This window comes from Aspergillus welwitschiae (genome assembly GCF_003344945.1).
Source record: "Aspergillus welwitschiae strain CBS 139.54b unplaced genomic scaffold BDQ94scaffold_38, whole genome shotgun sequence".
In the NCBI taxonomy this organism is placed as follows: Eukaryota; Fungi; Ascomycota; class Eurotiomycetes; order Eurotiales; family Aspergillaceae; genus Aspergillus; species Aspergillus welwitschiae.
The window spans coordinates 58,110-85,588 of record NW_020798732.1 but is presented as its reverse complement, the minus strand read 5'-3'; the positions used below and the strand labels follow the sequence as shown (position 1 = coordinate 85,588).

Here is a 27,479-nt window from a genome sequence, read left to right as displayed (position 1 = left end):
AACAAAAGTTATTATATGAAAGCGTTCCACCTTGTCGTGGTTTCCTCATTTGAGCGACCCTGGTGTCAATTCAAAGCTGAGTCTCGTCATTTGCACAAATTGCTTCGCAGGCTGATCCAGGTTTGCTTCTGATGGATTGTACCATCTGCAGCCAGGAAACCGCCGGATAAATCTGGGGTGGGTTAAAAGGATCATGCTGCAGTCAGATTGTTAATTGTGCTGCCGATCAGGGCGCGTCTTCGCCGCTTCTTATGTCTCCGATTTGTGGAATTCCGTCAATCCCTGTCATTCCGTTGCACCATTTCTCTGTATCCTCATGCACCGTGATTGCTTCGATGTTCAGTCATCTCCACTCCCGGATAATTGCACGGCTAATCTATATACTCTTCATCTCCTACCCGTCAATGGAATTCTTCCCACCTCCACCGGTACTTCGCTCACGATGCGACTCCTGCTTTACAACGCCTTAGTAGCGGCCATTCCTCTGGCTCTCGCCAGCTTCGACGCCTCCCACGTCTCCTGGTACACTACCCCGGCCAACAACTTCACCTCCACCCTCCCCATTGGTAATGGCAGACTAGGCGCCGCCATCTGGGGTACCGCGACCGAGAATGTCACCCTCAATGAGAATTCCATCTGGAGTGGCCCGTTCATCAACCGCGTCAATCCCCGCTCGTATGATGCCCTTTGGCCAGTCCGGTCGCTCCTGGCAGAGGGGAACATGACGGAGGGGAATGATGCTACTCTAGCAAATATGGTTGGCATCCCAGATTCGCCGCAGTCTTACAGTGCGCTGGGGTCGTTGGTCCTGGATTTTGGGCATGACGAGGCGGGAATCAGTAACTATACGCGATATCTGGATTTAAGGAGTGGCGTGGCGGTGGTGGAATATACTTATCGAGCTGTGCGGTATAGGTATGTTTCTCTGGTGTGTTCAAGCGGATATTGGCTGATAAAGATAGGCGAGAGTATCTGGCGAGTTATTCGGATAATGTAGTCGCTGTGCGCTTGTCGTCGAGCGAGCCCGGAGGTTTGAATGTGGCTTCTGCGCTGGTTCGAGATCGATATGTTGTGTCCAACAATGCAACCATCTCGCATGACGGGGGGTTGTTGACGCTCAGGGCTTACTCAAATAACGTTTCGAACCCCATTCAGTTTACGGCCGAGGCCAGGGTCGTTTCTGATGGTCCGTAGTAGAGCGATCTAATCTGTACCTGACACGCTGACTTTGATAGGGCGGGCTACAAGCAATGGCACATCCCTCGTAGTCCGGAACGCTTCGACAATCGACATCTTCATCGACACCGAAACGTCCTATCGCTATTCAGCTCAAGAAAACTGGGAAGCAGGGATTGAATCAAAGCTCGACAGTGCTAGCAGCTCTGGCTTTGTCGCCGTCAAGGAAAATGCGATCGCCGATTACTCCGCTTTGGCGCAGCGAGTGGACCTGAACCTGGGATCCTCTGGTTCAGCCGGCAACCTGCCCACCGACAGCCGCTTGGTGAACTATCGCACTGATCCTGACAGCGACCCGGAGCTGGTCGCCCTCATGTTCCACTTTGGCCGGCACTCATTGATCGCCTCCTCGCGCGCCACCGAGTCACCAGCCCTACCGGCCAATCTACAGGGGCTGTGGAACCAGGACTTCGATCCCGCCTGGGGTGGGCGATTCACCATCGACATCAATCTCGAAATGAACTACTGGCCGGCAGAGGTCACTAACCTCGCTGATACTTTTTCCCCGTTCATTGATCTGCTGGATGTCGTGCATGACCGAGGGCTTGATGTAGCCGAAAGCATGTACCACTGCAGCAACGGCGGGTATGTCCTTCACCACAACACCGACCTCTGGGGCGATGCAGCCCCCGTCGATAATGGCACAACCTGGACGATGTGGCCTATGGGTGGAGCATGGCTGTCGGCTAATCTGATCGAGCATTATCGATTTTCACGGGATGAGTCCATTCTCCGGAACCGCATCTGGCCACTCTTGCAGAGTGCTGCGAGGTTCTACTACTGCTATCTCTTCCCGTTCGAGGGCTATTACAGCACTGGGCCATCGCTGTCCCCGGAAGCCTCCTACATCGTGCCGGATGACATGACCACAGCGGGTAAAGAAGAGGGTATAGATATTGCCCCGACAATGGACAACTCCCTGCTCCATGAGCTGTTCCAAGCTGTCATTGAAACCTGCGACGTGCTGGCAATCAACAACACAGACTGCACCACCGCTGCATCCTATCTCGCAAAGATCAAGCCACCACAGATCGGCTCCTCCGGTCGCATCCTAGAATGGCGACTGGACTACGAAGAATCCGACCCAGGTCATCGGCACATGAGTCCGATCTTCGGTCTCTTCCCAGGCGACCAGATGGCCCCGCTCGTCAACGAAACGCTAGCCACAGCCGCCAAGGCGTTCCTGGACTGGCGCATCGCCCATGGCAGCGGAAGCACGGGCTGGTCGCGTACCTGGACAATGAATCTGTATGCGCGGCTGTTTGACGGCGACCAGGTCTGGAACCATACGCAGATCTATCTGCAAAGGTTTCCCAGTCCGAACTTGTGGAACACCGACTCCGGTCCGGATACGGTGTTTCAAATCGATGGGAACTTCGGGTTCACCTCTGGGATCGCAGAGATGCTGCTGCAGAGCTACAAGGTTGTGCATTTGCTCCCGGCGCTGCCAGCCGCTGTGCCAACGGGACATGTGTCTGGTTTGGTGGCCAGGGGGAACTTTGTAGTTGATATGGAATGGTCAGGAGGTGTTTTGACAGAGGCGAGAATCACCTCGCGAAGCGGTAGCTTGTTGGAAATTCGTGTTCAGGGTGGCTCGGAGTTTACAGTCAACGGGGAGAGATATACGGGAGGCATACAGACGGACGCTGGAGGGGTCTATACGGTGGTCCCTGTCTAGTGACTTCAAGTATATACACATCCTGCTCTATATACAAACACATCTCTCTTCTGGTGCAGCTGATCTACTGTCGTACCCCCAACCCAAACATCCTGACACTGTTCTTCCACGCCGCATGAGCCACCTCCTGCACCGAAATCCCCTTCACCCCGGCAACCACCATCGCCACCCTCTCCATAAAACAGCTCTCATTGCGATTCTTCACCATCTGTCCCAGAATGAACTTATTATGTTTCCTAACCGGCGGCATCTCCCTCGCCTTCTGTAGAAACGGTGCAATCTTCTCATCCGCACTCAGCACCTCGCACCACGGCGCATCCGTCTCCAACTGCAACTTGTCCAGGGGAATCGCCTTCACCATCTCCAGTTGCTCCTCCGTCCGGAAACATACCCCGTTCACGCTGACATCTAGTCCCAGCTCATCAGTCAATTGCCGCATCTCGCTCACAGAGCCAGTAAAGGAATGAACTAGCCCGCCCTTGGGTAACCGGGGTAGATACGGACGGATGATCTCGATGAAATCGGCACAGGATTCCCGAACATGCAGGAACAGCGGGAGCTGGAACTCCACTGCGAGCTCGAGTTGATCCTTGAAAGCGCGAATCTGCGTCTCCTTGTCCGCGCGGTCGAGGTACTCGTAGTCCAGACCGATCTCGCCGAATGCTACGAGCGGGGAGTTCTCCTCGCGCAGGAGGGATTGGCCTAGTTCGCGGATCTGGGAGAGATAGGATGGTTCGTTGGTAGAGGTGTATATTTCCGCCGCGTGGTAGGGATGCACGCCTAGTGTGAGGGTGCATGTTTCTGGATGCTCGCGGACAAGTTGCAGGTTGCGATGGAAACCCTCCAGGTTCATGGTCGTCAACATCATTTTCTCGCAGTTGTAGGCTTTGGCCCGCTGGATAACTTCTCCGAAGTCCGGGGCATGGTATTGTTTGCCGCGGTAGATTCCTTGGAATTGGTCCGCCGTGTAGGTTACCGCTACCTGGTACTTGTTAGTTGGGAGTGGGTATGTTGTGCTGTGGTTGGGCTTACATCGGCGAAGCGGAGGGGCTCGGAGTCTATCGCCATTGTTGCAGAGATGGCTGTCTGATGTTGCTTAGGGGGCCTTGCAGTATCTATGGTTTTGTGTAGAGAGTGCGCTTTTATGGTTTTGATAATCGAACTAGTATATCTGAACGTCGTAAGGGGAATGGTGGAGAGTGGCTCTCGCTGGAGATTGTCTTGGATAAGGCGTGAAAATTTTCTGGCGAAGTGCTTGGCGCATCCGACGATCTTCAGCATGATGCTTCTCGCAACCACTTCTTCATCTGCACACTAGATGCGGTATATATGCACGCTTGAGCCTTACGGGATGTTTTTTACGTCAAGTTTTGGTGTTCTTGGCGTACAATTATGGGCGAGGGTACATTCTCTAGCCAGGAATATATATCTGCGGGAGCAAAGCTATTGATCCCCGTTATGGAATACCAGTAGTAACTTGATGAATCCAGAGGGCTATTGCTAAGTATACCACGAATGAGACTTTTTACAACGAGTTTAGCCAGTAACATTTAAAGGCAGAGGAAAGGAAAATATGTACAACTGGGTAATATGTCTAGTACTATGATTCGACTCCTATATTTTTTATTTACAACCCCGTCTAATCTCTCCAAGACAAGTGGCAAATACAGTCTGCAGTCGCAGGCTGTGACGCAGAACCAGCACGCAAACAAACCATCCGGCAATTGTTCTATTGAGAAGCAAGTAGCGCCCCGGAGCTTTGGACCTCGTTATGCGAAAAGCAGATGCCCATGAATTTGACCATCTCGGCAGCTGCAGTCGTCAGTTTGCGTTCGTCAACAAGTGGCGATAAACTCACCAGTAATGCGCTTGGCAGTTGTATCATTCTCATCCACTCCATTAATGCGTGTGTACTCCAGAACCAAGTCAACACGTGACCGTCTTGCTTTCTCATACAGGGCCAACCGAGCCGGGATCTCGTTCACGGGAGTCCCAGCTGGGAGCAATACCGCTAGGGAAACCGCATCTTCAATGGCCATGGCGCCTCCTTGACCCATGTCTGCTATCGTTAGGTTATGTGCCGACAGCGATGGAGCGAGGAACTCACAGGGCTGGAAAGGATGTGCTGCATCACCCAGTAAAGCGGAGCATCCCCTAACCCACGATGGGAGAGACTTCATATCGAACAGCTCCCAGACCTTGAGATTCTCGTCCGCTCCGTGGACAAGCTCCTTGACTTCCGGACTGAATTCGGAGAATCCATCAACGAGAGCACTCTTGTTGCCGACCGCCTGCCAGCCTGCGATAATTGTTATGGACAAATTCAAGCGACACGGTTAGGGGGGGGGGCGGGAAATACCTTCGGCGGCATCACCAGCTTCGGCAGTGGGAAGGAATGCACAAAGATTGAACATCGTGTTGTCAGAGCAGGGATAAGCCACGAGTCGGCGATCTCCGCCGGCCCATTCGATGAACACCCCGGGATCGCGCACGATATTCTGGGTGGCAGGGAGATGGCGCAACTTCTCCGTCGGCAGAAGCCATCTGAAACACGACTTGCCAGCCGGGAAGGGAGGAGGGGGTGTCTGTCCGATCACCTCCCGGACGACAGACTATATACGGTGAGTAGACATTTTATCGTCAGCAGCAAGGAGTAGTACATACGTGCAGACCGTCAGCTCCGAGTAGCAGATCCGCTTCATGTCGGTCGCCGTTGTCGAGTGTGACAGATGGACGCTGGCTATCGAGATCAATATTGACGATCTTGCAGCCCATGTGAAGTGTGGCTGTCTGGATGGCGCGCTGCTTGAGGTAGTTGTGTAGGTCGACTCGATGGACCAGATACCATTCCTGGGTTGTTAGTGTGATTCGTCTCTCCAGATTTGTATGGGGGCCATACTGCCTGCCATTTCTGCCGGATCTCGGAAAAGTCTTTCAGGTACTTCAAGTTGCCGACATGGTCATATCGATGAATCTGTAAGTTTAGCACCTGCGCATATATCAAGGAGTGCTAGGTATACCTGCTCCAACAAAGTGCCACCAAAGTCCTTGGGGTCAATGCCCAGCCAATTCAGCAGAGCGGTGCAATTGGGAGGCACATGGATGGCTGCGCCCGTCTCGCGGGAAAACTTGGATTTCTCGATAATCTGTAGTCCTCAGTATATCTTTTTGGGGTCGATGTTTCTATAGAAGCAGTTGACGTACCACAACGTGATGGCCCTGCTGGCCCAAAGCAATGGCAGCCGTCAACCCCGCAATGCCGGCACCGACGATGAGGACCTGCAGCGGTCGGGATTCCTGAGAGACCGTCATTGGACAGATCGGGATATCTTAGTGTGATGCTTAGTTCCTGGTCAAAATAGCAGTTTGACCCCTGCTCTCTGGACAGCCTTTAATACAAGATGAAGACATCCCCAGCAGGTCGGAGATCAAAGACTCGGGGATTTCCTCGGAGATAAGACATCCGTCGGAATGTGCTGCTCTGTGCTGTCCTATAAAACTTGCGAGTCCAAAAGAAGCTCTAACGTAACCCACGGTTAAACGGCCCACACGGTTAGGCGGCCCATCCTACTATCCCATATAAAAGATACTTTTTTAAATCTATTATATCTCCACAAATACAGTATTTGAGTAGTTCTAATATTATAGATAGATTATATATATAAGAATATATATTCTATACATCTTTCAGATTATAAAAATTTTATTTATATCAATAGATCTTATTTTTATATGATACATATAAATTACAGATATTATATTATAATAATCTATTATACATATTTATAAGACTTTTAGAATATAGCTAAAGGTTCTTTATACTCTTTTAAATTTATATATCAAAATTCATATCTCTTCGACTTTTGATGGTTAAGATATCTTATATTCAAAAAGGATCTTTTATGCTGGGACGCCTAACCGTGTGGGCCGTTTAACCGTGGGTTACGTTATACTGAGAGACACGAGGTCCGTAGAGTCAAACGAAGCAGTATGGCTGGTTGAACAGCTAGAAACGAAGCTTATATTAATGCTTGATGATGCTAGAAAACAGGAACCAGAGAGGTATTCAGAAAATTATAGAAAATATTAACTGTAGGTGGAAGAAGATATTCTACCTACTCGAGCCTGGATTAGCAGCTATGAACCCGCAGGTCTTAGCAGGATCTGACTCAGCCCGGGTACGAGCGGGCCCGGGTGAGCCCGGCACCAGCAGGTGAGCCCTGCCATGTCTAAACATATTATAAAAAATCTAATAATATTTTCTTATTGATATATATTTTTATACTCAGCTACTACATAATAATTAGAAACATAAATATTACTTCAACAGAATACTGATCTATAAATCAGAAAATCTATATTTTAAATAATATACAGTATTATATAGACCAGTTACCAAGCAGGACCCCACAGCTACTTATACTAAAGAAAGGGCACACAAAGCGCTGAGCAGTAACTATTATATATTTATTATCTGTTATATTGCAAAGTCCGCACACAGTATATCTCTTATCTCAGTCCGGCAAACATGCACTAAAGCCTGTTCCCTACTATAACGGACGGCTTTGATATTACCCTGAGTAGATGATCTTCGTCCACGGGTAGCCCCTTTCTCTGGAGCTGTTCATTTCGATGCGCATAACAATGATACTAGTTAGGAACCGTAGCGTCGCTCACTCTCTCAAGTCTTTCCACCTTTCATCAATTGTCTGGCTCTTGCGAATATAGATCGTTTGGTGTAAGGAAGTGAATCCTTACAAGCCACTTGTATGTGTGTGTACCTGAGTATATAGGGGACTTTAGGGGTCCGCAGAGTATCTGCGGGTAGCGCTGGCCTTATGGCCTTGTATTGATTTTTTCCCCTAAAGAGAGTCTCTTACATTTGGCGATCAACCACTTCGCGGCCACCGACGGAGATTGGCTGCTTGGCATAAGCACTAGCCCTAGTGTATTAATGGTCCAGCTCCTTCCCATTCCTTTGAGAAACCTGAGCGAGCTAAGCTTCTAGTGCCAGGTTGGTGCAGTAGGGATGGTGTAATTACACTTTTGGGACACCATTCCATGAAAATTCAACTTTCACCCCAAGAAGTCGTTACAATTTAAATGAATCACGTGACAGTGATGGACTCTTATAATAATACTTTAATTCACTAAAAAGGACCAAAATATTGCCTAACATAGTAAGTAATTGTAAATATAGATTAGCGTGTTCTCTAGCTTTACATATCGAAAAATCCTTTACGTGACATCTTGCCAAGAATCATGAATTTCAGCGAGGTTTATCCGTCAAATGATCCCCAGGTGGTTGGGGGGTGGACACTAAATTAGAGTTCTTATTGTCAACCCCACAAGGCTTTGTTAGTGATGCAACATGAGACTGGGTTCCAGGTAGGAGCGCTATGAGGGGGCACAGTCGGTTAATTTAATTATTCAGAAAATAGCACACCGGTTCATCTCTATCTCTAGCTCCATTTTTCAGCTTGGGTCTATACAGTCCTTATCAGGCCCTGTGTCGGCATAGTCCATATTAATTAATAAATCAAATATCTCGCACTAATGTGGTTGTGTTAAACATAAAATTCTTCTAATAAGATATGATAACAGCCGCACAGCGCTATCTTGATTTAATTCTATCAGATATTCATCTTCCGCTTGACGCCAGGAGCAATATGCATGTTCTGGTGTTCGTAATTGGCCTGGGACATCCTCGGAGATTGGATACTTATAGGTTCCGTAACAAACTGATAATTTACTAGAAACACTAAAAGCCTACGGAGATAGCAGGGGAAGGGTAGATGAGATTTTCAGTAGAATATAGCAATGAGGGAACAACAAGACAATGCCCTATCTGCCACTGGAAAGGCAGGCATCATCAAAGTCATTTACTAGCCAGCCTCCTCGAGTTGTGCATGGAGGTGACTTTCTTTTACAATTCTGTCGCTCATTCAGACAGAAAAACATCTACTCGCTCTAATATCATTTTGTTCTGCTGAATTTACTCACTCACACATTCAATTGCTATATCAAATTAGCTCTACAGTCGGTTCCCACTATGGCTAATTCAGCTGCCACCATCAAGTTCCTCATCTCGACGCTGTTTCTTCGCCATGCCCTGGCAATTCCATTTTAGCCTTTCCCCAGCAGGGCCGACGTTGTTCCGTCCGCAAATGGATCTAACCTGGCTGCAAGGCATCTGGTCAAAAGGGCATTATAATACCCCGGTGTCCGGTACAGCTCTAACTTCAGTGCGGCGCAGCAGGAATACATAGAGACCGAGTTGAATGAAATACAGACCATGGTGAGATCGTCCCAAGGCAGTCTTGTTGCAACTAGTATACCACAAAAGTAGTACTTGTATGAGCGGCCCGCCTGAGCAGGTGGTGAGGCCCTGTTCTCTACAACGCATCGTCGTATGTATTACGTTGCCCTAGGAAAAGGCTATATGGTTTATTGGAGTAGCGGAGGATAGGAGGAATCCGCTCTCACCAGATCAGCTTGTGGACCGACTCGAACATTCAACGAAGTTATAAAATACAGGGTTCTAATCTCAAGGCCTAAAGCGCATCATGTTGCTTGGATCTAGCAGTAAAAAAGATTCGTACCGAATGCCTTTGTTAGAGACATTGGTTGGGTCACTCATAGTTTCGGTGATCTGAGGCGATGCAGTGGTCCACCCCTGCAGCAACGCCCTCCAGTAGCATGCATCAGCAGCTGGAGTCAGATATCGCTCGCGAAATACATCCACATTGTTGTCTGCAATCATGCGAGCTTTGATAGGGTTATCGAGAAGCTCTTGGATCTTGTGCGGTAGATCCGTCCAGTCCCTCTCCACCTGAACAAAGTTCTGCTGCGGACCGGACGAGACAAGAAGATAGTGGTGATGTTGGATATATTGTAATCTATGAATCACTACTACCGATCGACAGGCTTGGCGATATTTGAGAGACGCTGAGTAGGACCGACCTAGAAGACATTAGCTGGACTTTCTCGTCGATATTGGCAATGCTTAGACGATGCAATACCCCATACCTTCCACGTGAGCGATGAACCGGTAATCACAATGCTTGTCCATGCTAAGGTAGTTGGCCTCGTTCTTCCACTCGACCTCCTTCACATCTCCCCAGGCGTAATTCCGTGCAATCTCGAGTAGGGCACGTCGTAGCTTCGGGGCGAAACTGAGCTTTCCACGCCAGACCAGTTTGTTCTCTTTCTCGTCCCACGGGAGCTCGTGCTCTTCCACGTGTTTGACTACCTCGTCATATGGCCCAATCTGAGTATCAATGTGGCCCCAAGACCAGAAGCCAAAGTCTGGCATAAGCCATACAGATTCTTCAGTAGCCTTCCGTGCCAACACCCAGAGCGGATGATCTGGTCCAGCAACGTCCTCCAATTTGTCTTCAACAGAAAAGATAATTTCCGTGTTTAGCATGACAGCGAGCTGTGGAGCCGAGACGAGGGAGCGATGAATTGAAGCCAAGATCCCTAGAATCTTACGGCGGTGATCCTCCCCCTTCGCCAGAGCTCTAAGGACATAAAGCCGTCCTTGGTAGATAGCCACCCTAGCCATGCCGTCTACCATTTTGATATTGTCAATATCAATCCTCTTGATTCCATGCCTGGCTGTCCAGAATGACTGGGCGCGGATGGGATCTTCAAAAAGGCCCGGGAAGAGAGTGGTGCACTGAGTCTCATTGTATGAATACTCAAGCGGATCAAAGAAAGTTCGCGTGGGAGGTGCAGAGGACGAGGAAACAGTGTCATGAAAGGGCAACTGGGCGGGGCATCGAAGACAGCTGTCACACTCAAAGATAGCAGCAGTGTGGCAAGCACAGTGGCCAGCGGGGATTAGTTGATTGAGCAGTGGATGGATGTTGTCTCTATCACTGTTAACTCCTAACCATAGTGACCAGATAGAGATCCCAAGAACCGCAGCCAACGCCAAAGTGACTATGTGGAAGGCACTAAATTTCATACGCTGCCCCATTTCAGCGATTCTCTCGTTGTGTAGTACTGAAAGGGTCGAGTGAACAGAGAAATTTCAGGGAGCAATAGAGGTTCACCCCAGCAGACGGTAAGCAGTCAGTGCCTAGTAGGGGAGAGGGGGGAAGAGACAACGTCTCTGCTAGTGGTAACGAAGGATTACTCACCTGCAATAGCTGGCCAACTTCAAGTGATATAAAATCACATCACTTCATGAAGCGCTAAATAAAATTACCCGGATAGGGCACGATTGACCGAAACATCCTTGGCACAATTCAAGCCTGTTGCGATATCCACAATTTAAGCAATTCTACTGAAATAGAGGCGTACTTCCGAGGCTTCGCTTTCTTTGTTGTAGACCCTTCGGACCCTCAACGGACCCACTACAGGTTCCTTCTTGGGAAAGGATCAATTTGTCCTTAATAGGCCCTACTACTACTTAGTCAAATGGCCTACCATAAAACGCACGGTTACTGCGCCGCATGGGGCTCTTAATGCCCTAAAGGGCGTGCTCAGCTGAACCCCTTGCCATGTAATATCTAACACATGTGTTCCGCCTGTGAAAAAGTACCTCTAAGCATACTAATTCACCCTAGTTTCAGTGTAATTTATCTTCGCCATTTTCCCAACCCCCCGAGACGCAAATAGCAGTACACAAGTGACCGAGGTATTTACCACACATCTCACGCCCGCTGCACCCTGTTTATGTTGGTTTCTCATTCGACGCACCTGTAAAGAATGTCAGCCCTGGCCCCATTTCTAGCAATTACTTGTACGTCGCGGCGGGCCACTATACTACTTCTGGCAAATGTTGTGGGTGCTTGTCTTGGTTCCACAACGAAAATAATCTATAACGTTCGACGTGTTTGCCTGGTCCCATAACATAGTGGGACCCTAGGAAATATTATCCGTCAAACATGAAATTATCGGTTAGAATTGGTATTACCAGGACATGCAACGTGCAGCTTTGTGGTCGAGAATTGTATAGTGATCGATAATCTCCTTCTTTGTTAGGTGTACAGAACCTTGCCAAGAGGAAGAGTCAAAACAAGACCATAAGGCTATCATTACCCGCAGATACTCTGCGGACCCCTAGAATCCCCTATATACTCAGGTTCCCACTGGGAGGAGGTGGATATCTATTCTTGTAAGGACTACCTTCCTTACAGTAGAACTAGAGGTGCAACGGGGACCTCGGCAAAATTCTTGATACCAAGAATAGTGTAAACCAAAGCAAGTATCTAAATTCTCTGTTGAGTACCGTATGTATATTTCTTTGCTCGTATTTTCTACTAGGGCTAAGGACTAGGTAAAAAAGGGTAAGTGTTGCATGTCTACGTTTCACACCGAGTATACGGATGCAAGATTAGAACCAATGTTGGGAAGGATGCTTAACGATTTCCATGCGACCCAGCGTGTTCCGGAGTCATGTACTGATTAACCACATGGTAATCGAATCGAAAGGGAAGAGTTCGAAGCCAAAGAAGAAGGTGAAGATGTTGAGACTCGACTGACCACGCCGGCCGATGCCATCATTCGCACTGGCCACCCTGGGTTATGCCAGCCTAGCCGGACGTCGAGGCAGCGCAGTGCCAGCTCCTTTAGTACCCTTGGTAATCTTCTTAATACTACCTAAGATATTGGCTCTCCATAGGCAATATATGCCACGGCTGAGTGCCTCATATATTCCAAGGGTGTTCATAGAGTATAATCTCACTCTCATAATTGAAAAGTCAACCCTTAGTTGCCGGAGTCTTGGAGTTGAACTAGGCCCATGTAACCTCAAATGACAGCGCTCATGAAATGAAAATGGGACAGTATCATTCAGTTCCGAGAGTGACGAGCGACCAAGACGAGGAAGAATGCGTCCGAGGAAGCCGTTAGCTCATACTAGAATTAAGCGTGCTTCGCTTGGCAAGGTGCTACTGGGTCATGTCTTATTGCCTCATCAGTTGTATATGCCTAATTGGATACAGGGTTCTATGCAGACAAGTTTGCTAGCTCCGTAATGTAATTTCTCGGCTTTCCCGGGGGGTTCTTATCGAAGCATTCCAGTCCTTGGCGGAGGTTTCTTAGAGGCATACCCATGCGTAGCTTACGGTCTATATACTATCATCGTGGGGGTTAATACCAGTAGATGGCGAAGGCCAGTAAAGACTAGTGCAAACCCTTGCAAGTGCAATAATACTAGAGCAGTGCACATGGTCTGACTCACCATAACCTAATCCTGGGCTAATGATAGTAGTATTCCGCGTAGGGAGGTTCTCACTTTTCGTGTCTCCGCTTTTGGTTGTTAGCCACGTAGTTCGGTGACAGTGGAAGCAAAGGCTAGTAAATGAGACTTATATAAGGAGGCCCCTAAACACCCTCGAGTCACTTTTATTTCCAAACCATCTAGAGCAATTCTCCTGACTCCAAAAACTCCTTTCAAATACATCACGATGAAGTTTCTTATTGTCTCTCTCCCATTCCTCTCCACATTGGCATCGGCCTTTATCATCGGCCTCTATTCCCGCGGATCCTGAAGACAGCGTGGAAACCGCCACCCCTACTCCTTTTGGCCAAAGTCTGATAGCCAGTCCTTCGTTCAACTGCAAAGGCTCGAGCCAATGTGGCCATTTCCCAGGCATGACTGGATACTGCCAAAGGCTGTTGATACTATGCTTCCAGGTCTAGTCTTTGACACCAAGTAAGGAACCATTCTTTCCATTTCCTGACAAAATAACCTAACATGTTCTAGTGGTGGCCGTACGGGCATTTGCTGGGGTGCACCTGACGGTCTTGGATGCGGTGTCTTTGTTGCGGGGCCTGTAGGGTGCACTAGAACCACCCAGCAGATGAAAGCAGCATTCAACAACATTAGGGCCTATGACTGTAAGATATGCGGCACTGTTACGGACGATGATAATGGTAACGACAATTGTCAGATCAAAATTGACTACGTCACTGGATGCAACAACCACAACTAAGGACCTGTCATTACTCTAGCTGTTGCTAGCTTGGGGTTCGGTGTATGAAGGACGTCGAATGTGGGAAGCCCCAGCACTGAATATTTTGTTAAGGGTCGGCTACTCAAGGGAAATTTTTGAGCAGAGATAAACAGGGTTTGTCATCACTGTACATATAACATTACATTGAATATAGCCTCATTTTTGTCATACAAGTAGTTGGATTGACATAGGTTTCTGATCGGGCTATCGACGAGAAAGATAGACTTGGTACCACTTACCACAGCAGGCTGTCTCTTCCCAGGTCATAGACAGTCTGAGACAATATCGTCTGTAAATCTACCGCGAAGCAATATATATTGTTTAGCCGCCCATAGCAATATACTTCTCGTCATCTCAGGCTAGTGGACCATTCATGATTGCTCACCAGCCTAACAGGAAGCCTGTCTGTAGTGTCAGGATACCCCTAGATTGGTCCGCCCAATTAGTTCCTTCCCACGTAACAAGATTGCTGTCATATGGGAGCTAATTTCGAGCCCGTAGATTCGAGCGCAGCTGGAATATGGGTAAGGCAACCTTAGAAATATTGCACGGACTACCCTCTGTGATAGCAGCAAGCTATCACCACTCTACTGTACTTAGACGGTATAGCTTCTGGAATCCCGAGCCTTAATACTTAGTTCTCATAATAGGACCAGAAAGCTACGCTTCTGATGTGTACTTACTCTAGCCGACCTCCGTAATTACACTGGGACTAGTGCTAGTTGATACAGTGGGTATATCTGCTAGGCCTCGCCATAACGCTTATGACGGTTTATGAGTCAGACTTTCAACGGGATCCTCAATCCTCAAAGAGTTGCTTGAAGATAAACAATCGAGAACAACTCCTTACCAGCATTTACATGAAGCGTTGTGTGCCAATGAGGAATATGAGGTGCGGAATCGATGTTAGGAGGTGGGTATAGGTCACATGCGTCCATGAAGAAATATGGCGATGGAACAAAGTATAGATCGCGAATGGGGTCGGAGAATAATACCTCCGTGCAAGCTAATATGCTTTGAGATTTTCTGTGGTCTTCTAGTCCGCCTCTCGTTTACTGTCAAGCTTGCTGAACGTCTTAAGGATCGCAGTCCTTTTCAAAGAAAAGAAAAATTTGGGCCATATTCCTCTCGGCATCTTCCCTAGGCTTTCTTACTGATTCACATTATCTCACAAATACCAGAGAGCAGAGCCATGTTCGATTCCCTTCATCAGAGTCTTGCCTCGAAAGGCGATGAAGAGACTCGCTGCAGCTTCGTTCAGTAAACAGCTTCAGCGGTCCTGTGTTAGGGCGGAACGAGTTACATGTCAGGAATATATCCCATGCCTAGCGCTTGCGGTACACCCTTTTCCGACTCCCCCTCAACAATACTCAAGAGCGTTAAATCCCTCGTTCCATGGTTGATCCACCGGGCCGCCGATCTTTCCTCGATGCCGCAGTGAATCCATGATTCCGTCGCTGCATCTCCCCCGCCAGGCGGCTCATTCTTTTTCCTGCCACGGGGACCCCTTGAGGTGGACTGATGCACTGCAGCGCTTAGATCTGGAACTAGGGGCAAAGCTAATGCCGAAATCTTCTACCATTGTGCAGTGCTTGTGCATGTGCAAGCGACCAGGGTGAGCGTTGCGGGTACAGGGTCCAACCTTCATGGTCCTGAGCAACTTACTACCTGCACTCATTTTAGAGGACAAGAAAAGGTGGCATTTTCTCTAAACCATGCCAAGGGAGTAGCATCATCAGGCCGGCGCGCGCATTTGTTTATCAATCAAATCAATTCAGAACGCTGAAGCCGGGATTTACATTCATTCCACCTCGTGACGTGTCAAAAGCGCCAACCACCGTAAAACTTGAGCATACAAAACAAAGCATGGAACTAAGCCTTGGTATCCTCAACATGTGTTGAACCACCCCTCTCTGCATCTGCCTCCTGTGCTTTAAAATCGGTTTTATCGATCACTTCCATCTCTGCATGCGTCGCAGGGACCGTGGCATTGGGATCCTCTCGGTCCCAGCTCTTGTTCAAGCTGTTCAGCGGCATGAGAGTCAAGGTCAACACTAAGCAGAAAATAACCTAATAGCAGGCCTATTAGCAAACCTCAGTCCAAAAAAAAGTAAAGCATAGGAAACATGTATACTTACAATCCCGACAAGGATCATCTGCGTCTTCGCATAATCCGGTGACCCGTCCGCAGTCGGGAACCGCTCTCCCAGCGACGTCTCAATCGTCGGTGCGATCGACGACACTGCATTACCGATGTTGTATGCGACACCAGTAAAGGCGGCTCTGATACCGGGATGAGGACATAGCTGTTGCAACAGGTTTCCCAAGTTACCGATCGCAGCGCCGTAGAAGAACTGCAAAAAGAAGGCTCCCAGGGCGAGAAGTCCCCATCTCGTGGGCAGCGTCCATAGTGGTAACCACGGAGCGATCAGCAGTCCTGCGCCCGCCGCCACCCATTTAGCGCTCACTTTGTGGGAAAGAAACCCGCCGACCACGCCGCCCAAGATACCTCCAATCTGCAGGATGCAGGTCACCCAGGTCTCTTCCAAGATGTTCAATTTGCGTTGGCTGACGAGGAAGGTCGGGTAGAGATCCATGGTGCCGTGGCCCATGGTAGCCAGACAGGAAGTGAGACAGCAGGCGTAGATGAAGGCCTTGTAGTGGTAGCGGAGCACGTAGGCGAGCTTCTTATGGAACGGAAGGTTTCCTCCCACAGCCGCGCGAGAATTTTGGGTTGGTCCGCCGGCGTGCTCTTCGTCCTGCGAGGCGGGAGAGGCAACGCTGTAGTAAGGGGTCACTGCGTGAAGGATAGCGATGGGGACTGTCAAACCCGCGCAGAGCCAGAAAAGAGAGCGCCAACCATAGCCATCTGTCCAGAGTGTGAGTAATGAGTAAAGAAAGGGGACAGTGTAAGCCTACTCATGGCCAGATGCAAGCCAGATGCAAAGAGATACCCGGACGAGAAGCCTTGCTGCGTGAAGCCAGCCACCACACCGCGGGACTTTTCCGGCACCGCTTCCAGCACCGTTGCCATGGCGAGACCATATGTACCACCGTAAGCAACGCCTGGACACATTAGCACAATTATCCCGCTCATTGTTCATCTGTAGTACCCACCAAAGAGGAACCGGAATCCGATCAACTGGGGAAAGGTCTGCGAGAACCCCGTGGCGACAGTGAAGCCGCACATGAGAATCAGGTCAATGAGCATGGGAATCTTCCGCCCGTATTGATCAGACAGGATACCAAAGATGACTGCCCCTACAGCACGGGACAGCATCGTAGTGGTGTTGGCCTCTGAGACGTTGGTTTCCGCCACGTCGAGCGCTTCCGCCACGGTGCTGAGAGTGAACGGGAGGGCATAGTATTGCAGAGAGCCCAGCGTCCAGCATGCCCAGCAAGCCAGCCAGATCAACGCCTGGACGGGCTTCATGTGCAGCGTAGAGCCAATCTCCCTGGGGAGACCGGCGAGGGTGGCAAGAATGTTCATGGTGAATGTGGACAGAGAGCTTGAGGGAGTGGTCGAGGACACAATCGAAAACTCCCCGAGCGAGGCAACGTTTATACCTCAATCTGGGACGCCATACTTGGCATCATCTTGGCGTATGGGGAATCCTAGATGTGCGGGGGAGGACACAATAGAAGGGGTCTGGCAGTTGGTTCGGTTTTGACTTTAGCGAGGTGGGTTTGACATGTCTTTCTCCCCTCATCGTTCGCCAATCGCCAGCCTCAGGTGGTCACCGAACCGGTTGCACAGTAAGATTGCGGCATAACCTTGCAGACACGATGACGGTCGTCGAGCAGATCTAGTGATGCAAGTCGGCTGTGAAAGCTTTGACCGATCGGAAATATCTGACCCCCATCGGTGTTTCTGCTCTTCGCCGATATCGAGCCCTAGATGCTTGATATCAACCAACCGATTCCCCTTCGTTCTTGATGACATTCTCACCGTATCGCGCGACCAAGGCCACTAGTTTGTCGCCACCACGACGTGGTCTGATCAAATGCCGATCCCCCAGTTCCCCAGTTTCCATCCACAGGGGAAATCTCGAGAAGCAGCCGTCCTGCGGGGGTTGGGTGTCCTTGGGATCCAACAGAATGGCACGACGGACAACGATAGTCCGCACGACCGCTGCGGCGCCGGTCCGGGACGGGCAGATGGAGCATCAAGCTCCAACCAATGATGCAACCATGCGAAGTCAGCTGGTAGCAACATATATGTCGGTCGTGCATGCATATCTCGCTTGGGATGGCCCATTGCCTCTTCATTTCAGCTCAGGCTGCCCAGAATCACTGCAAGTTCAGTTCTCACCTGCCTCCAAGTTGGTAAGACTTATTCCGAACGTTTGTCTGGCCTGATCGCACTCCCCGCCCACTCACCATGGCCGAGCTCGTCCCCGAAAATGCATGGGATACCCATATTCATGTCTTCGATCCTAAAAAGTTCCCCTATGCCGTACCACGCTCGTATACACCTCAGGCCGCCCAGATGGCAGAGTATCCGGCGGTCATCACCGGATGCAAGAACATAGTGATCGTTCACGCCTCCATGCAAGGGGCCTCGCCGGCCCCGTTGGTCGATACCCTGTCCAAGCAGCAAGAGATGCCCGGCTACACTCTCCGGGGCCTGGCAACCATCGATCCCTTCACCGTCACCGATGAACAGCTGGACGCACTACATGCCGCCGGAGTGCGCGGGGCGCGATTGCACGAGATGGCCTGGGGCCACGGCAAACAGAGCGGCGGCAACGACATCATTAAGAAAGTGGAAGCACTGGCCCACCGGCTGGCCCGGCTGGGATGGGCTATTGGCATCTTCTGCCCTGTCAGTGCGTGGGCAGCCATGGCGGACACGATCCGCAACATGGACCCCCGGATCCAAATGGTGGCTGATCATTTTGGGGGCACATTCCCCGGAGAGGAGAACTTTGCTGAGTTTGCCACGTTCCTGGACCTGATCCGGGAAAAGCGAGTCTGGGTGAAGGTCTCGGGCTTTGAGCGATTGTACCATGGTCACGAGAGCGGCATGAAGGCCATCGAGCCCATTGCGAAGGCAGTGATCCAGGCCGGTCCGGATCGCATTATCTTCGGCACGGATTGGCCTCATACACAGTTAGGAGTGACGCGCAAAGGCAAGACTGACCAGCAACGGTTGGAAGAGGTGGAAGGATTTCGGAAGGTTGACGATGCCGGGCATATCCGGACGTTGCGTGAATGGATCCCCGACGAGGAAACCTGGCAGAACCTGTGGGTCAATAACCCGGCCAGATTATTTCAGTAGTTCATTCATTGATTGAATACCCCGATGACGTCTTCTTGTGTTGACACGATCAATCATTGCGTGCTGTGCTCTTATCTCTTTATCGCATACGAAGCCGATTACCGAATAGCCTTGAAGGTCGAATGAATTATTAGTTAAACTACCCGAAATACAACATCTGAAGTCTCCCAGGAGAAAATGGGAAATGGCACCGTAATCATCCCACGTAGTAACTCCAAGAGTATAGGATTTAACATAGGTCCGAGCACTGACAGTGAGATCAACTGCCATGCGGTTTCTAATCGCCGGATCGCCGATCCGAGCCCGCGGGGTGAAATTGCCATCGATAGCCGGGCTGCGGGGACGGGCTTTTATTATAAATCCAAAATTGCCAACTTCCACATCGCAACCACATCACATTCAAACAACCTTGTGACGATACCAGAGGTTCATAATGTCCGACAAGTCTAATCTTCTTATGTTCGGTGCTACTGGCACCATTGGCAAGTACATTATCGAAGCTATCGTCAACGCCCGAGATTCCTTCGGTCGCATCGCCATCTTCACTAGCCCCCACACCGTCAGTAGCAAGCCCGACGAGCTCAATGCTCTGCGTCAGAAGGGAGTCGACATCCTGATTGGTGATGTTGGCAATCGCGAGGATGTGCTCAAGGCATATGCAGGTACATTGTTGCCGCAACTCGCCCTCCCATCCCATATGCACCTTAAAACTAATCGACTACACCAGGCGTGGACACCGTCATCTCCGCACTCGGTCGCGGCGCCATTGCAGCCCAGATCCCTCTGATTCAACTGGCCAACGAAACTCCCAATATCAAGCGCTTCTTGCCTTCTGAATATGGCACGGATATTGAATACAGCCCTGCCTCACAGCACGAGAAGCCGCACCAACAGAAACTGAAGGTCCGCGCAGCTCTCAGAGAGGTCCGTAGTACCCTAGAGTATGCCTACGTGGTGACAGGGCCCTACGCGGATTTTCCCTTTTATCTTGGTCGATCCCGCAATACCAAGGCGGGCACTTTCGATGTATTGGCCAAGAAAGCAGTCCTTGTGGGGGATGAGCATGGTAAAATCAGTCTCACGGCCTGTTCAGAGTATGATGGCCCTTGAATGGAAAATCCTCGTCTAGATCTCGAGTTTGCTAATGAGCCATAGTGTTGGTAAGTTTGTCGTGCACGCCCTCACACATTGGGATGCCGCTCGCAACCGCGCACTCAAGGTCAACTCGTTCACTACCACGCCGGCCGATGTCTTGGCCGAGTTTGAACGCCAGACTGGTGTTAAGTGGACCGTTGAGTATACCCCACTGGATGAGCTGCGGGCATTAGAGAAGGAGGCGTGGGAGAAGGAGGACCCTGTGGCTACGGTCTACACGCTCCGGCGCATCTGGTCGGAGGGAGGTACCCTGTACGATCGCCGGGATAACGAAGATATTGGCGTGAGGGAAACGAAGGGCCTTCAGGAATTGGTGACCGACTCGATTCGAGCACAGATCGAGGGGGTCCCACCCAAGCATTGAGTTATGGTCAGAGATATGCTTCCTATAGCATGTATTCTTTAGATCTTACCTAGTCCTGTGTCAGATAGTCCTTGATCATTCCTGTGCCTTCTGCTAAACCGCAGAGAAAATGTTTAGGCGAATAGCTCGTGGGCGGTAAATGTAATACCCCTACCCATGATACCGGCTAGCGAACCCGGCAGCAGGGCTGTAACTCTGTCGAGGTCACCGAGTCTCTGCTTGGAAGCCCCATTGAGCATGTCGTAGGACATCACACGCACTGGCCGGCTTTCCTTTTGCTCAACTGTCATGGTGACCACACCACGGCCATGTCAGATAGAATGCCATTCCTTGTTTATAACCGCCTTGCATCATCCACCAACTGGTTATTGATCATGTTGAAAGATAGGAACCGCATATCCGGCTCGAACATGGCCCAGTGTAGCAGACTCCAGCTCCCGTATATATGTCTCCGAGCTCATCTGCGGCGATGACCTGACAGAATAGACCGAACGGCGTTTCGATCCCCGCCATCTCCGGCCAGTTGCAAGCATGTCTTGGCGCACTCGATAAGATATGAATGGTGTAGCAGGAATGTGAGAGGGTGGTCCGAAGGGCGACAGATGCCATTGGTGTTACTTCGGCACCCCTAGTCAGCTCACCGGCGACCAAGGGGTTCATGGATGAGATGTTCGACTTTGGTGAGGTCCAATTAGCAGTGTACCAAGCATGCTCAAAAGTGAGTTTATGTACCTGATAGTTTTGGGTGTGATGACACTCCTCTTGGGTAACCGGGAGATATGCTGTGGTCATCGATGCCATCCGACATTACCAAAAAAAATAATTGAACTGGCACAGGGTGGCCGTCAGCATCTTCCTACCCCCACGACGCCTTTTCATTGCTGTACAAAGGACTGCCGCGGGACCGCTCCAACGGGGCATTATCCCCCGTGCAGCTGACAGCGTACACTGGCAATATTTTTGAAGTTGAATGGAGAAGATACAGCATAACCACAGTGCTACCTCACTGTGACTCTCGCTTCAATGTCTCAAGCGATTGGGGATCTGAGCGTCTGGCAAGTGGGGATGATTGTGGATCGAGGATGAATGCTGTGATCAGTTGATACAGGCTGGCCTTACACATGCCGGGAATTCACGGACCGAGATGCTCCGCTACTTCAGTCTGTAAACAGCTAGCGTGGGATGGCGTTGGCCCCGTGACCCATTGACCAATCACAATGTGCCGTAAGCAATTAGTCAGCGGGACTTCCCCTCGTCCCAAAGAGGAAGGAACCGGGACTGAGTGGCAGCCCTAAGTTCGACTTCAACATTTACCCCCGGCTCAGCTTACAGCGCGGGGATATCCAATCCCGTTGTTCATTATACCCTCTAAGCTCTGTATCTCGGGAATTCTTGTCGCTTAATTCCCTCCCTGCACGGTCTCCCCGCAAATGTCAGATCGTGACACTGCGTCATGCTGGCTGTGCCCCCAACTAGCTGCTCTTAGCTCCCCCAGATTATCGGGCCCCTGCTGTCTCTGAATTAGCCTGCCCTGGCCCACGCTGCCTTACAGTCCGCTCCCCTCTCATCTCCTTCTAACTGTCTATTTCTCCGAGAAAGGTCGGCCATGTGCGGAAATGAGTCCCAAGCGCCAGTCTTCTCCGACCACCCCCCGGGCCTGTCAATTCTGTCGCGTCCGCAAGATCCGTTGTGACAACGAGAAGCCCACCTGTGGCTCCTGTCAGCGTCATGATCGACAATGTGTCTATGTGGTCGACCCACCCCGCCAGAGGTAGGTGTTCTTCCCACCTGGACGCCTCTCGCCATCCATGGCTGCAATTATCTTGCCACGCATGCGCTGACGCTGCTGCTCCAGGCCGTCCCGAGCTCTCATCAATGCCGCTCACCGCCAGAGGCGTGCGGCGGAAAACGTGATTATTGCTTTGAAGAAGGCTGATCCAGTTGCTCGAACTGCTATCCTTGACTCTATTCATGTCAAGGACGGAGTCCTGCAACTGCCGGCATCATTGGCCGGCCTCGGTGCTAATATCAACGACACTCCGGTATCTCAACCCACCCAAGCCTCGGACAATAGCTCGAACGTGTACAGTACGCCAAATGACGAGTTGAATGAGAGTAGCTCCGAAGATGATGACTACGATCCCACCACTTTTCTCTCCCGGGACGAATGCGGCACTGTCGGCATCTTTGGCCCGTCGTCGGCGTTGCATGCCCGGAGCCCTCTCGGCCTAGCCAACAGTGCCAACTCACGGCCTGCTGCAGAGCCAGACCGATATCAACTTATCGCCGAGGCCGCCCTCCAGCGCCAACGTGAGCCTGATCTACGTCGGTTACCGACCATTGGAGGGATACCGTCCGAGTTGGCTTTGCATCTGCTTGATCTGCACTGGAACCGGCAGCATCACACATTCCTGCTAACATATCGTCCGGCATTCATGCGTGATCTCGTCACTGGCGGCCCGTACTGCTCGGACTTTCTGCTTAATGCCGTCTTCGCTTGTTCGAGCAAGTTCTCAACACGGGTCGAGGTGCGGGAAGATCCGCAGCGGCCCGAATCAGCTGGCAAACGGTTCTTCGATCGGTGTGATCAACTACTGGCAGAACAGTCGCTGTTGACGCATTCGAGCATCCCGACCATTGCCGGATTAATCATGCTTGGCAGCACCTTCAATGCCCGGGGACAGACTTCCAAGGGCTGGCTCTACACGGGATTTGCTCTGCGCATGGTATACGACCTCGGCTTGCATCTGGACTGCAAGGAAGTTGCTGCCAGTGCGGAGGATATCGAGGTCCGACGCCGTGTCTTTTGGGCAGCCTTCATCTGTGATAAGCTCCAGAGCTTGTATTTTGGACGTCCTTTCACAATTCAGCTACGTGATGCGCATGTGTCGCGAGACTTCATGGATACCTTTGAAGAGAACGAGTTATGGACGCCGTACATCGATCCCCTCAAGCCAGACAATACTGCCCGCTGTCACGTTCCCACTCGCATATACTCCGTGACCGTGTTTCAGCAACTATGTTCTCTGTCCAAAATTATGACCAGCATTATTGACCGCTTCTACATGGCTGGTGCCACTGGAAGCAAGACCCGCAAGCATTTGGAGCTGATTGACCGTCGTCTTGAGATTTGGTATCGTAAATTGCCGGCGGAGCTGCGATTTGAGCCCTGGGCAGATGATGGCCAATCGCCGCACGCCACTGTAGCACCCAATGTCATTATCCTGCTAACTACCTACAATGCCCTCATCATTCTACTCCATCGTCCGTTCATGGGTAGTGGGCATCTGCGCTCCGACGACCCGCCCGCGGACTCCTGGGAGCGTTGTGTCACGGCTGCCCGCAACATCACCAGCCTGGCGCTGGCCTATCGATCAGCCTACTCCCTGCGTCGAGCCAACTACATGCTCAGCTACGCGGTATATGTAGCCTGCACCATTCATGCGCGCAATCCGGCCATCCGAGAAAGCACTCGCCGCAAGGAAGCGTCATCTCCGCTGACAGTATGTCTACGTTGTTTGGACGAGCTGGCCATCCCCAATTGCGGCGTCTCGGCGCCGTCGAAGATTATTCGCCGGCTGATGGAAGCCAACGGCATGTCCATTCAGACTGGTAAGGAGCCTACGCACTCTTCAGCAAACCCCAAAGTCACTAACGGCGTTCAGGATGTGACCCGGCTATTCAGGATCCCTTCCAGGTAGATATAAATTTAGATTTCCAAACCTTTCCCGGTCTGGATTTCAGCCCTGCGCGACTTGATCATGCCAACCACATCTCTGGCTTCCAGGACTTCAACCAGGACCTGGACCTGCTGTTCGGGTTCATGAACGAGCCCGACGTGTCCATGTCCTCCATGTTCACCGGGGTTGTACCCTATTAGTGACGTGTATATAGACCTCACTATCGAATAAACATCGGAATCAGGACCGAACCGACATTCAATCAAATACATAAAATACATAACATCATGAAAACATCATATCGTAACTGAATGAGCTCACTCCAGAACACTTGGATCTTCCTTGACCACCTGATCATAATACGGCTGGAACGCCAACCACATCTTACTTGAGTTTCCACTCTTTCTATGCGTCATCTCCGCCTCCTCTTTGTTGATGTAGACCTTCTCCCACCCCGGTCCGGCCGCTGCATTGGCCATCATCTGCGCGTGACAACACCGATCCAGCGCAATGAACAGGAACGCTGCCTCATCGACTGTCCTCCCGCAGGTAATCATGCCGTGGTTCTGCAGAATCACACTGCGACAGGTTGGACCGAGGGCCTTGGCGATCCGGGCTCCTTCTTCGGTAGACAGCACGGTGCCTCCGTAGCGAGGGTACACAGCCAAATCGTTGTAAAAGCGAAGGGCATCCTGGTAGAGCATTTCGATGGGCCGCGCAAAGCAGGAGAATGCCTTGCCGTAGACGGAGTGTGCGTGGCATGCGGCGTTGAGGTCGGGGCGTGCTTTGTGGATTTCGCTATGAATGGCGAAGGCGGGGCCATTGATCGGGTGCTGGGCGCCTCCCGGGAGAACTTCGCCGTTCTCGTTGACGAGGACGAGGTCGGATACCTTGATCATGGAGAAGTGCATGCTGAGTGGGTTGATCCAGAAGTGGTCTAACGTAAAGGTTGTTAGTTACTCGTTAGTTGCTGTGGGGGAAGACAGGATCACTGACGAGGGTTGAGGGGATCGCGCAGGGAAATGTGTCCAGCCACTCCCTCATCGAATCCCTGCCGGGCGAAGACCCGGAAGGCCACGGCCAAATGTTGCTTCTGGTACGCGCGCTCATCTTCAATGTTGGTGAAGGTCGGAGGGGAACGGATCACGACCTTGCCCTCTTTGTCACCGAGGAAGTGCACATCATCGAAGAACTTGCTGGTTGAAGCTGATGGATTGCTGTTGCCGTTCTGAGGGGCAGTTTCAGTGACGGTAGTCGTGGCCATGATTTGAATGTCCTTGAGCGCTATTATATATATATATATATATGTATATATATCGAGGTACTGAGTCGTGTATGACAAACGGGGTTAGTCAAATAAATAGGGCCAGGATTAAATGCTTAGACGAGTCGATCGATTGACCCCGAGAATGGCGTATTTTATACCCCCTCCACGTGCCTGATTCCAGAAGGCATAGAATCTCGGTGGCAGCAGCCATTGCACTGGGTGAGCCAGTCGGAGCGACAGATCCAGAGACGGAGGGTTGTTCTCCGTCAGACGGAGCTGTGGAACCGCGTCGGAAAGTGGCAAGTCATGGTCCATTTCCAACTCCACAAAACTGTTCGTCTTGTCCCCGCAAGTGATGTCAGCGGGGATGCGTTCGATCCGGCGCATGCGCCATTGCCATTATTATTACTATTATTTCTGTGTCGCGCCGGTCGCATAGCCTTGTAAATTGAAAGCGTTTTACCTCATTCTACAGCGTTCACACATTACAGCCCAATATCGTCAAAATGAAGGCCGTTGGGGTTAGAAACGGCAAAGGCAATGCCGATGCCCTCTTCATCGAGGAGGGTGTGCCTGATCCCGTTCCGACGGGTAATCGCATCCTGGTTCGCATCAAGGCATTCGGTCTCAATCGCATGGACATAATGCAGAGGGAAGATCGGTATCCATATCCTTTGTTGCCTGAGTCAGGGAAGATCATGGGCGTGGAGTTTAGTGGGATAGTGGAAGAGAAGGGGCCCAATTGTGAGTTGGCCTATTCGCCATTGCGAGGGCATTAGCTGACAACAACAGGTTCCGGGGACTTCCAAGTGGGAGACAAGGTGTTTGGGCTTGCATATGGCGGGGCAGTACGTGATTGTTCGCACAGTGCAGGGACATGCAATTGACAAGATACAGTATGCACAAAAGATTTCCGTGTCAGAGAAGATGCTCATGCATCTTCCCCCTACGCTGAGTTTCGAAGAAGCTGCTGGCATCCCAGAGGTAGGATATGTTACCCCCACCGCATTTGTTTTCATCCGACTGATCGGACAGACCTCCTTCACAGCTATCCAGGCCGTCCATCTAGTCGGTAACCTTCAACCTGGCCAGTCAGTACTCATCCACGCTGGTGCTTCTGGAGTCGGTCAATCCGCTATCCAGATTGCCAAAGTCGGCGGTGCATCCAAGATCTTCACTACTGCTGGGAGTGATGAGAAGTGCGAATTATGTCGCTCCCTTGGAGCAGACTTTGCGATCAATTATCGCTCCGGAGAGGACTTCTCCGAGGTAGTCAAGCGAGAAACAAATGGACGCGGCGTGGATCTCATTGTCGACCTAGTAGGACGGGACTATTTTCACCAGAACATGGCCTCAGCAGCCATGGACTCTCGCATGGTCCTGGTCGCTGCTTTAAGCGGGAGCAAGGTGGACGACTTTGACCTGCGTGCACTGCTCAATAAGCGAATTTGGCTGATGGCTACCACGCTGAGAACTCGAGCGGCTGATTATCAGGGACAGTTGCGTGATCTATTCTGTGAGAAGATCCTTCCGCATATCAAGTCAGGCGAGGTGAAGACAACGGTGGACAAAGTGTTCTCATGGACGCATGTATCGGATGCTCATAAACGTCTGGAGTCAAATGTGAACGCCGGCAAGATTATCTGTCTGGTGGATGAGGATTGAATCGATATCCGTGTATAGCTTACATTTGCGGTGATATGGGTACTCTGTATATAAGTGTCCTTAATGATCGTGATACAATTACATGAAAACGTTAGCTCAGGGCAAAACAAAACCCGAATCAGATACTGGACTATAAAGCGAAACGAGGCAGCTTAGAAACATATACTCAAGAATGACTGGTAG

General features: G+C 50.7%; 11 protein-coding genes across 11 annotated transcripts; 6 read left to right on the top strand and 5 right to left on the bottom strand.

Moving 5' to 3' along the window:
- Nucleotides 1-316: 316 nt before the first annotated feature.
- BDQ94DRAFT_182460 (glycoside hydrolase family 95 protein) lies at nucleotides 317-2,914 on the top strand (the record flags this gene model as incomplete). The annotated part of the gene is made up of 3 exons (XM_026774153.1): nucleotides 317-915; nucleotides 963-1,186; nucleotides 1,236-2,914. The coding sequence occupies 3 exons, from the start codon at nucleotides 317-319 to the stop codon at nucleotides 2,912-2,914; spliced, it is 2,502 nt and encodes an 833-aa protein (XP_026622233.1).
- BDQ94DRAFT_150802 (TatD family hydrolase) lies at nucleotides 2,781-4,129 on the bottom strand. The gene is made up of 2 exons (XM_026767647.1): nucleotides 3,947-4,129; nucleotides 2,781-3,896 (listed from the first exon to the last, which is right to left on the bottom strand). Exons 1-2 carry the CDS (start codon nucleotides 3,980-3,982, stop codon nucleotides 2,979-2,981), a joined length of 954 nt encoding a protein of 317 aa, XP_026622232.1. The 5' UTR covers nucleotides 3,983-4,129; the 3' UTR covers nucleotides 2,781-2,978.
- Nucleotides 4,130-4,601: 472 nt separating this feature from the next.
- Nucleotides 4,602-6,355, bottom strand: BDQ94DRAFT_182458 (FAD/NAD(P)-binding domain-containing protein). Its single transcript, XM_026774152.1, has 8 exons — nucleotides 6,119-6,355; nucleotides 5,935-6,060; nucleotides 5,814-5,888; nucleotides 5,579-5,764; nucleotides 5,274-5,526; nucleotides 5,022-5,213; nucleotides 4,773-4,973; nucleotides 4,602-4,726 (listed from the first exon to the last, which is right to left on the bottom strand). Exons 1-8 carry the CDS (start codon nucleotides 6,224-6,226, stop codon nucleotides 4,644-4,646), a joined length of 1,224 nt encoding a protein of 407 aa, XP_026622231.1. The 5' UTR covers nucleotides 6,227-6,355; the 3' UTR covers nucleotides 4,602-4,643.
- A 3,106-nt stretch (nucleotides 6,356-9,461) lies between these two features.
- On the bottom strand, nucleotides 9,462-10,898 carry BDQ94DRAFT_162173 (DUF821 domain protein; the record flags this gene model as incomplete). Its single annotated transcript, XM_026769499.1, has 2 exons — nucleotides 9,462-9,877; nucleotides 9,944-10,898. The coding sequence occupies 2 exons, from the start codon at nucleotides 10,896-10,898 to the stop codon at nucleotides 9,462-9,464; spliced, it is 1,371 nt and encodes a 456-aa protein (XP_026622230.1).
- Nucleotides 10,899-13,554: 2,656 nt separating this feature from the next.
- On the top strand, nucleotides 13,555-13,863 carry BDQ94DRAFT_173997 (uncharacterized protein; the record flags this gene model as incomplete). Its single annotated transcript, XM_026772253.1, has 2 exons — nucleotides 13,555-13,583; nucleotides 13,635-13,863. 2 exons carry the CDS (start codon nucleotides 13,555-13,557, stop codon nucleotides 13,861-13,863), a joined length of 258 nt encoding a protein of 85 aa, XP_026622229.1.
- Nucleotides 13,864-15,671: 1,808 nt separating this feature from the next.
- Nucleotides 15,672-17,374, bottom strand: BDQ94DRAFT_182454 (MFS general substrate transporter; the record flags this gene model as incomplete). The annotated part of the gene is made up of 4 exons (XM_026774151.1): nucleotides 15,672-15,954; nucleotides 16,023-16,753; nucleotides 16,804-16,950; nucleotides 17,002-17,374. The coding sequence occupies 4 exons, from the start codon at nucleotides 17,372-17,374 to the stop codon at nucleotides 15,757-15,759; spliced, it is 1,449 nt and encodes a 482-aa protein (XP_026622228.1). The 3' UTR covers nucleotides 15,672-15,756.
- A 733-nt stretch (nucleotides 17,375-18,107) lies between these two features.
- On the top strand, nucleotides 18,108-19,382 carry BDQ94DRAFT_182452 (uncharacterized protein). The gene has a single exon (XM_026774150.1). It carries the CDS (start codon nucleotides 18,266-18,268, stop codon nucleotides 19,163-19,165), a length of 900 nt encoding a protein of 299 aa, XP_026622227.1. The 5' UTR covers nucleotides 18,108-18,265; the 3' UTR covers nucleotides 19,166-19,382.
- Nucleotides 19,383-20,908, top strand: BDQ94DRAFT_86270 (uncharacterized protein). Its single transcript, XM_026776717.1, has 4 exons — nucleotides 19,383-19,827; nucleotides 19,893-20,259; nucleotides 20,321-20,679; nucleotides 20,734-20,908. Exons 1-4 carry the CDS (start codon nucleotides 19,599-19,601, stop codon nucleotides 20,757-20,759), a joined length of 981 nt encoding a protein of 326 aa, XP_026622226.1. The 5' UTR covers nucleotides 19,383-19,598; the 3' UTR covers nucleotides 20,760-20,908.
- A 1,392-nt stretch (nucleotides 20,909-22,300) lies between these two features.
- On the top strand, nucleotides 22,301-24,564 carry BDQ94DRAFT_182447 (nitrogen assimilation transcription factor NirA; the record flags this gene model as incomplete). The annotated part of the gene is made up of 3 exons (XM_026774149.1): nucleotides 22,301-22,455; nucleotides 22,540-24,296; nucleotides 24,350-24,564. 3 exons carry the CDS (start codon nucleotides 22,301-22,303, stop codon nucleotides 24,562-24,564), a joined length of 2,127 nt encoding a protein of 708 aa, XP_026622225.1.
- A 117-nt stretch (nucleotides 24,565-24,681) lies between these two features.
- On the bottom strand, nucleotides 24,682-25,628 carry BDQ94DRAFT_173991 (class II aldolase/adducin family protein; the record flags this gene model as incomplete). Its single annotated transcript, XM_026772252.1, has 2 exons — nucleotides 24,682-25,301; nucleotides 25,361-25,628. 2 exons carry the CDS (start codon nucleotides 25,626-25,628, stop codon nucleotides 24,682-24,684), a joined length of 888 nt encoding a protein of 295 aa, XP_026622224.1.
- Nucleotides 25,629-26,137: 509 nt separating this feature from the next.
- BDQ94DRAFT_182445 (NAD(P)H-quinone oxidoreductase) lies at nucleotides 26,138-27,298 on the top strand (the record flags this gene model as incomplete). Its single annotated transcript, XM_026774148.1, has 4 exons — nucleotides 26,138-26,375; nucleotides 26,424-26,479; nucleotides 26,529-26,615; nucleotides 26,667-27,298. The coding sequence occupies 4 exons, from the start codon at nucleotides 26,138-26,140 to the stop codon at nucleotides 27,294-27,296; spliced, it is 1,011 nt and encodes a 336-aa protein (XP_026622223.1).
- Between the last annotated feature and the right edge of the window lie 181 nt (nucleotides 27,299-27,479).

What these genes read in the sequence shown, in the direction of transcription:
- BDQ94DRAFT_150802 (XM_026767647.1), bottom strand. Translation starts at nt 3,982, where the DNA reads ATGGCGATAGACTCCGAGCCCCTCCGCTTCGCCGAT. An exon ending in AGCCCCTCCGCTTCGCCGAT is followed by an intron (nt 3,897 to 3,946) that starts GTAAGCCCAACC and finishes AACAAGTACCAG; the next exon opens with GTAGCGGTAACCTACACGGC.
- BDQ94DRAFT_182458 (XM_026774152.1), bottom strand. Translation starts at nt 6,226, where the DNA reads ATGACGGTCTCTCAGGAATCCCGACCGCTGCAGGTCCTCATCGTCGGT. An exon ending in GTGGCACTTTGTTGGAGCAG is followed by an intron (nt 5,889 to 5,934) that starts GTATACCTAGCA and finishes CTAAACTTACAG; the next exon opens with ATTCATCGATATGACCATGT. An exon ending in AACTGCCAAGCGCATTACTG is followed by an intron (nt 4,727 to 4,772) that starts GTGAGTTTATCG and finishes TGACGACTGCAG; the next exon opens with CTGCCGAGATGGTCAAATTC.
- BDQ94DRAFT_182452 (XM_026774150.1), top strand. Translation starts at nt 18,266, where the DNA reads ATGGCCGAGCTCGTCCCCGAAAATGCATGGGATACCCATATTCATGTC.
- BDQ94DRAFT_86270 (XM_026776717.1), top strand. Translation starts at nt 19,599, where the DNA reads ATGTCCGACAAGTCTAATCTTCTTATGTTCGGTGCTACTGGCACCATT. An exon ending in AGTCTCACGGCCTGTTCAGA is followed by an intron (nt 20,260 to 20,320) that starts GTATGATGGCCC and finishes AATGAGCCATAG; the next exon opens with TGTTGGTAAGTTTGTCGTGC. An exon ending in CGAGGGGGTCCCACCCAAGC is followed by an intron (nt 20,680 to 20,733) that starts ATTGAGTTATGG and finishes TTTAGATCTTAC; the next exon opens with CTAGTCCTGTGTCAGATAGT.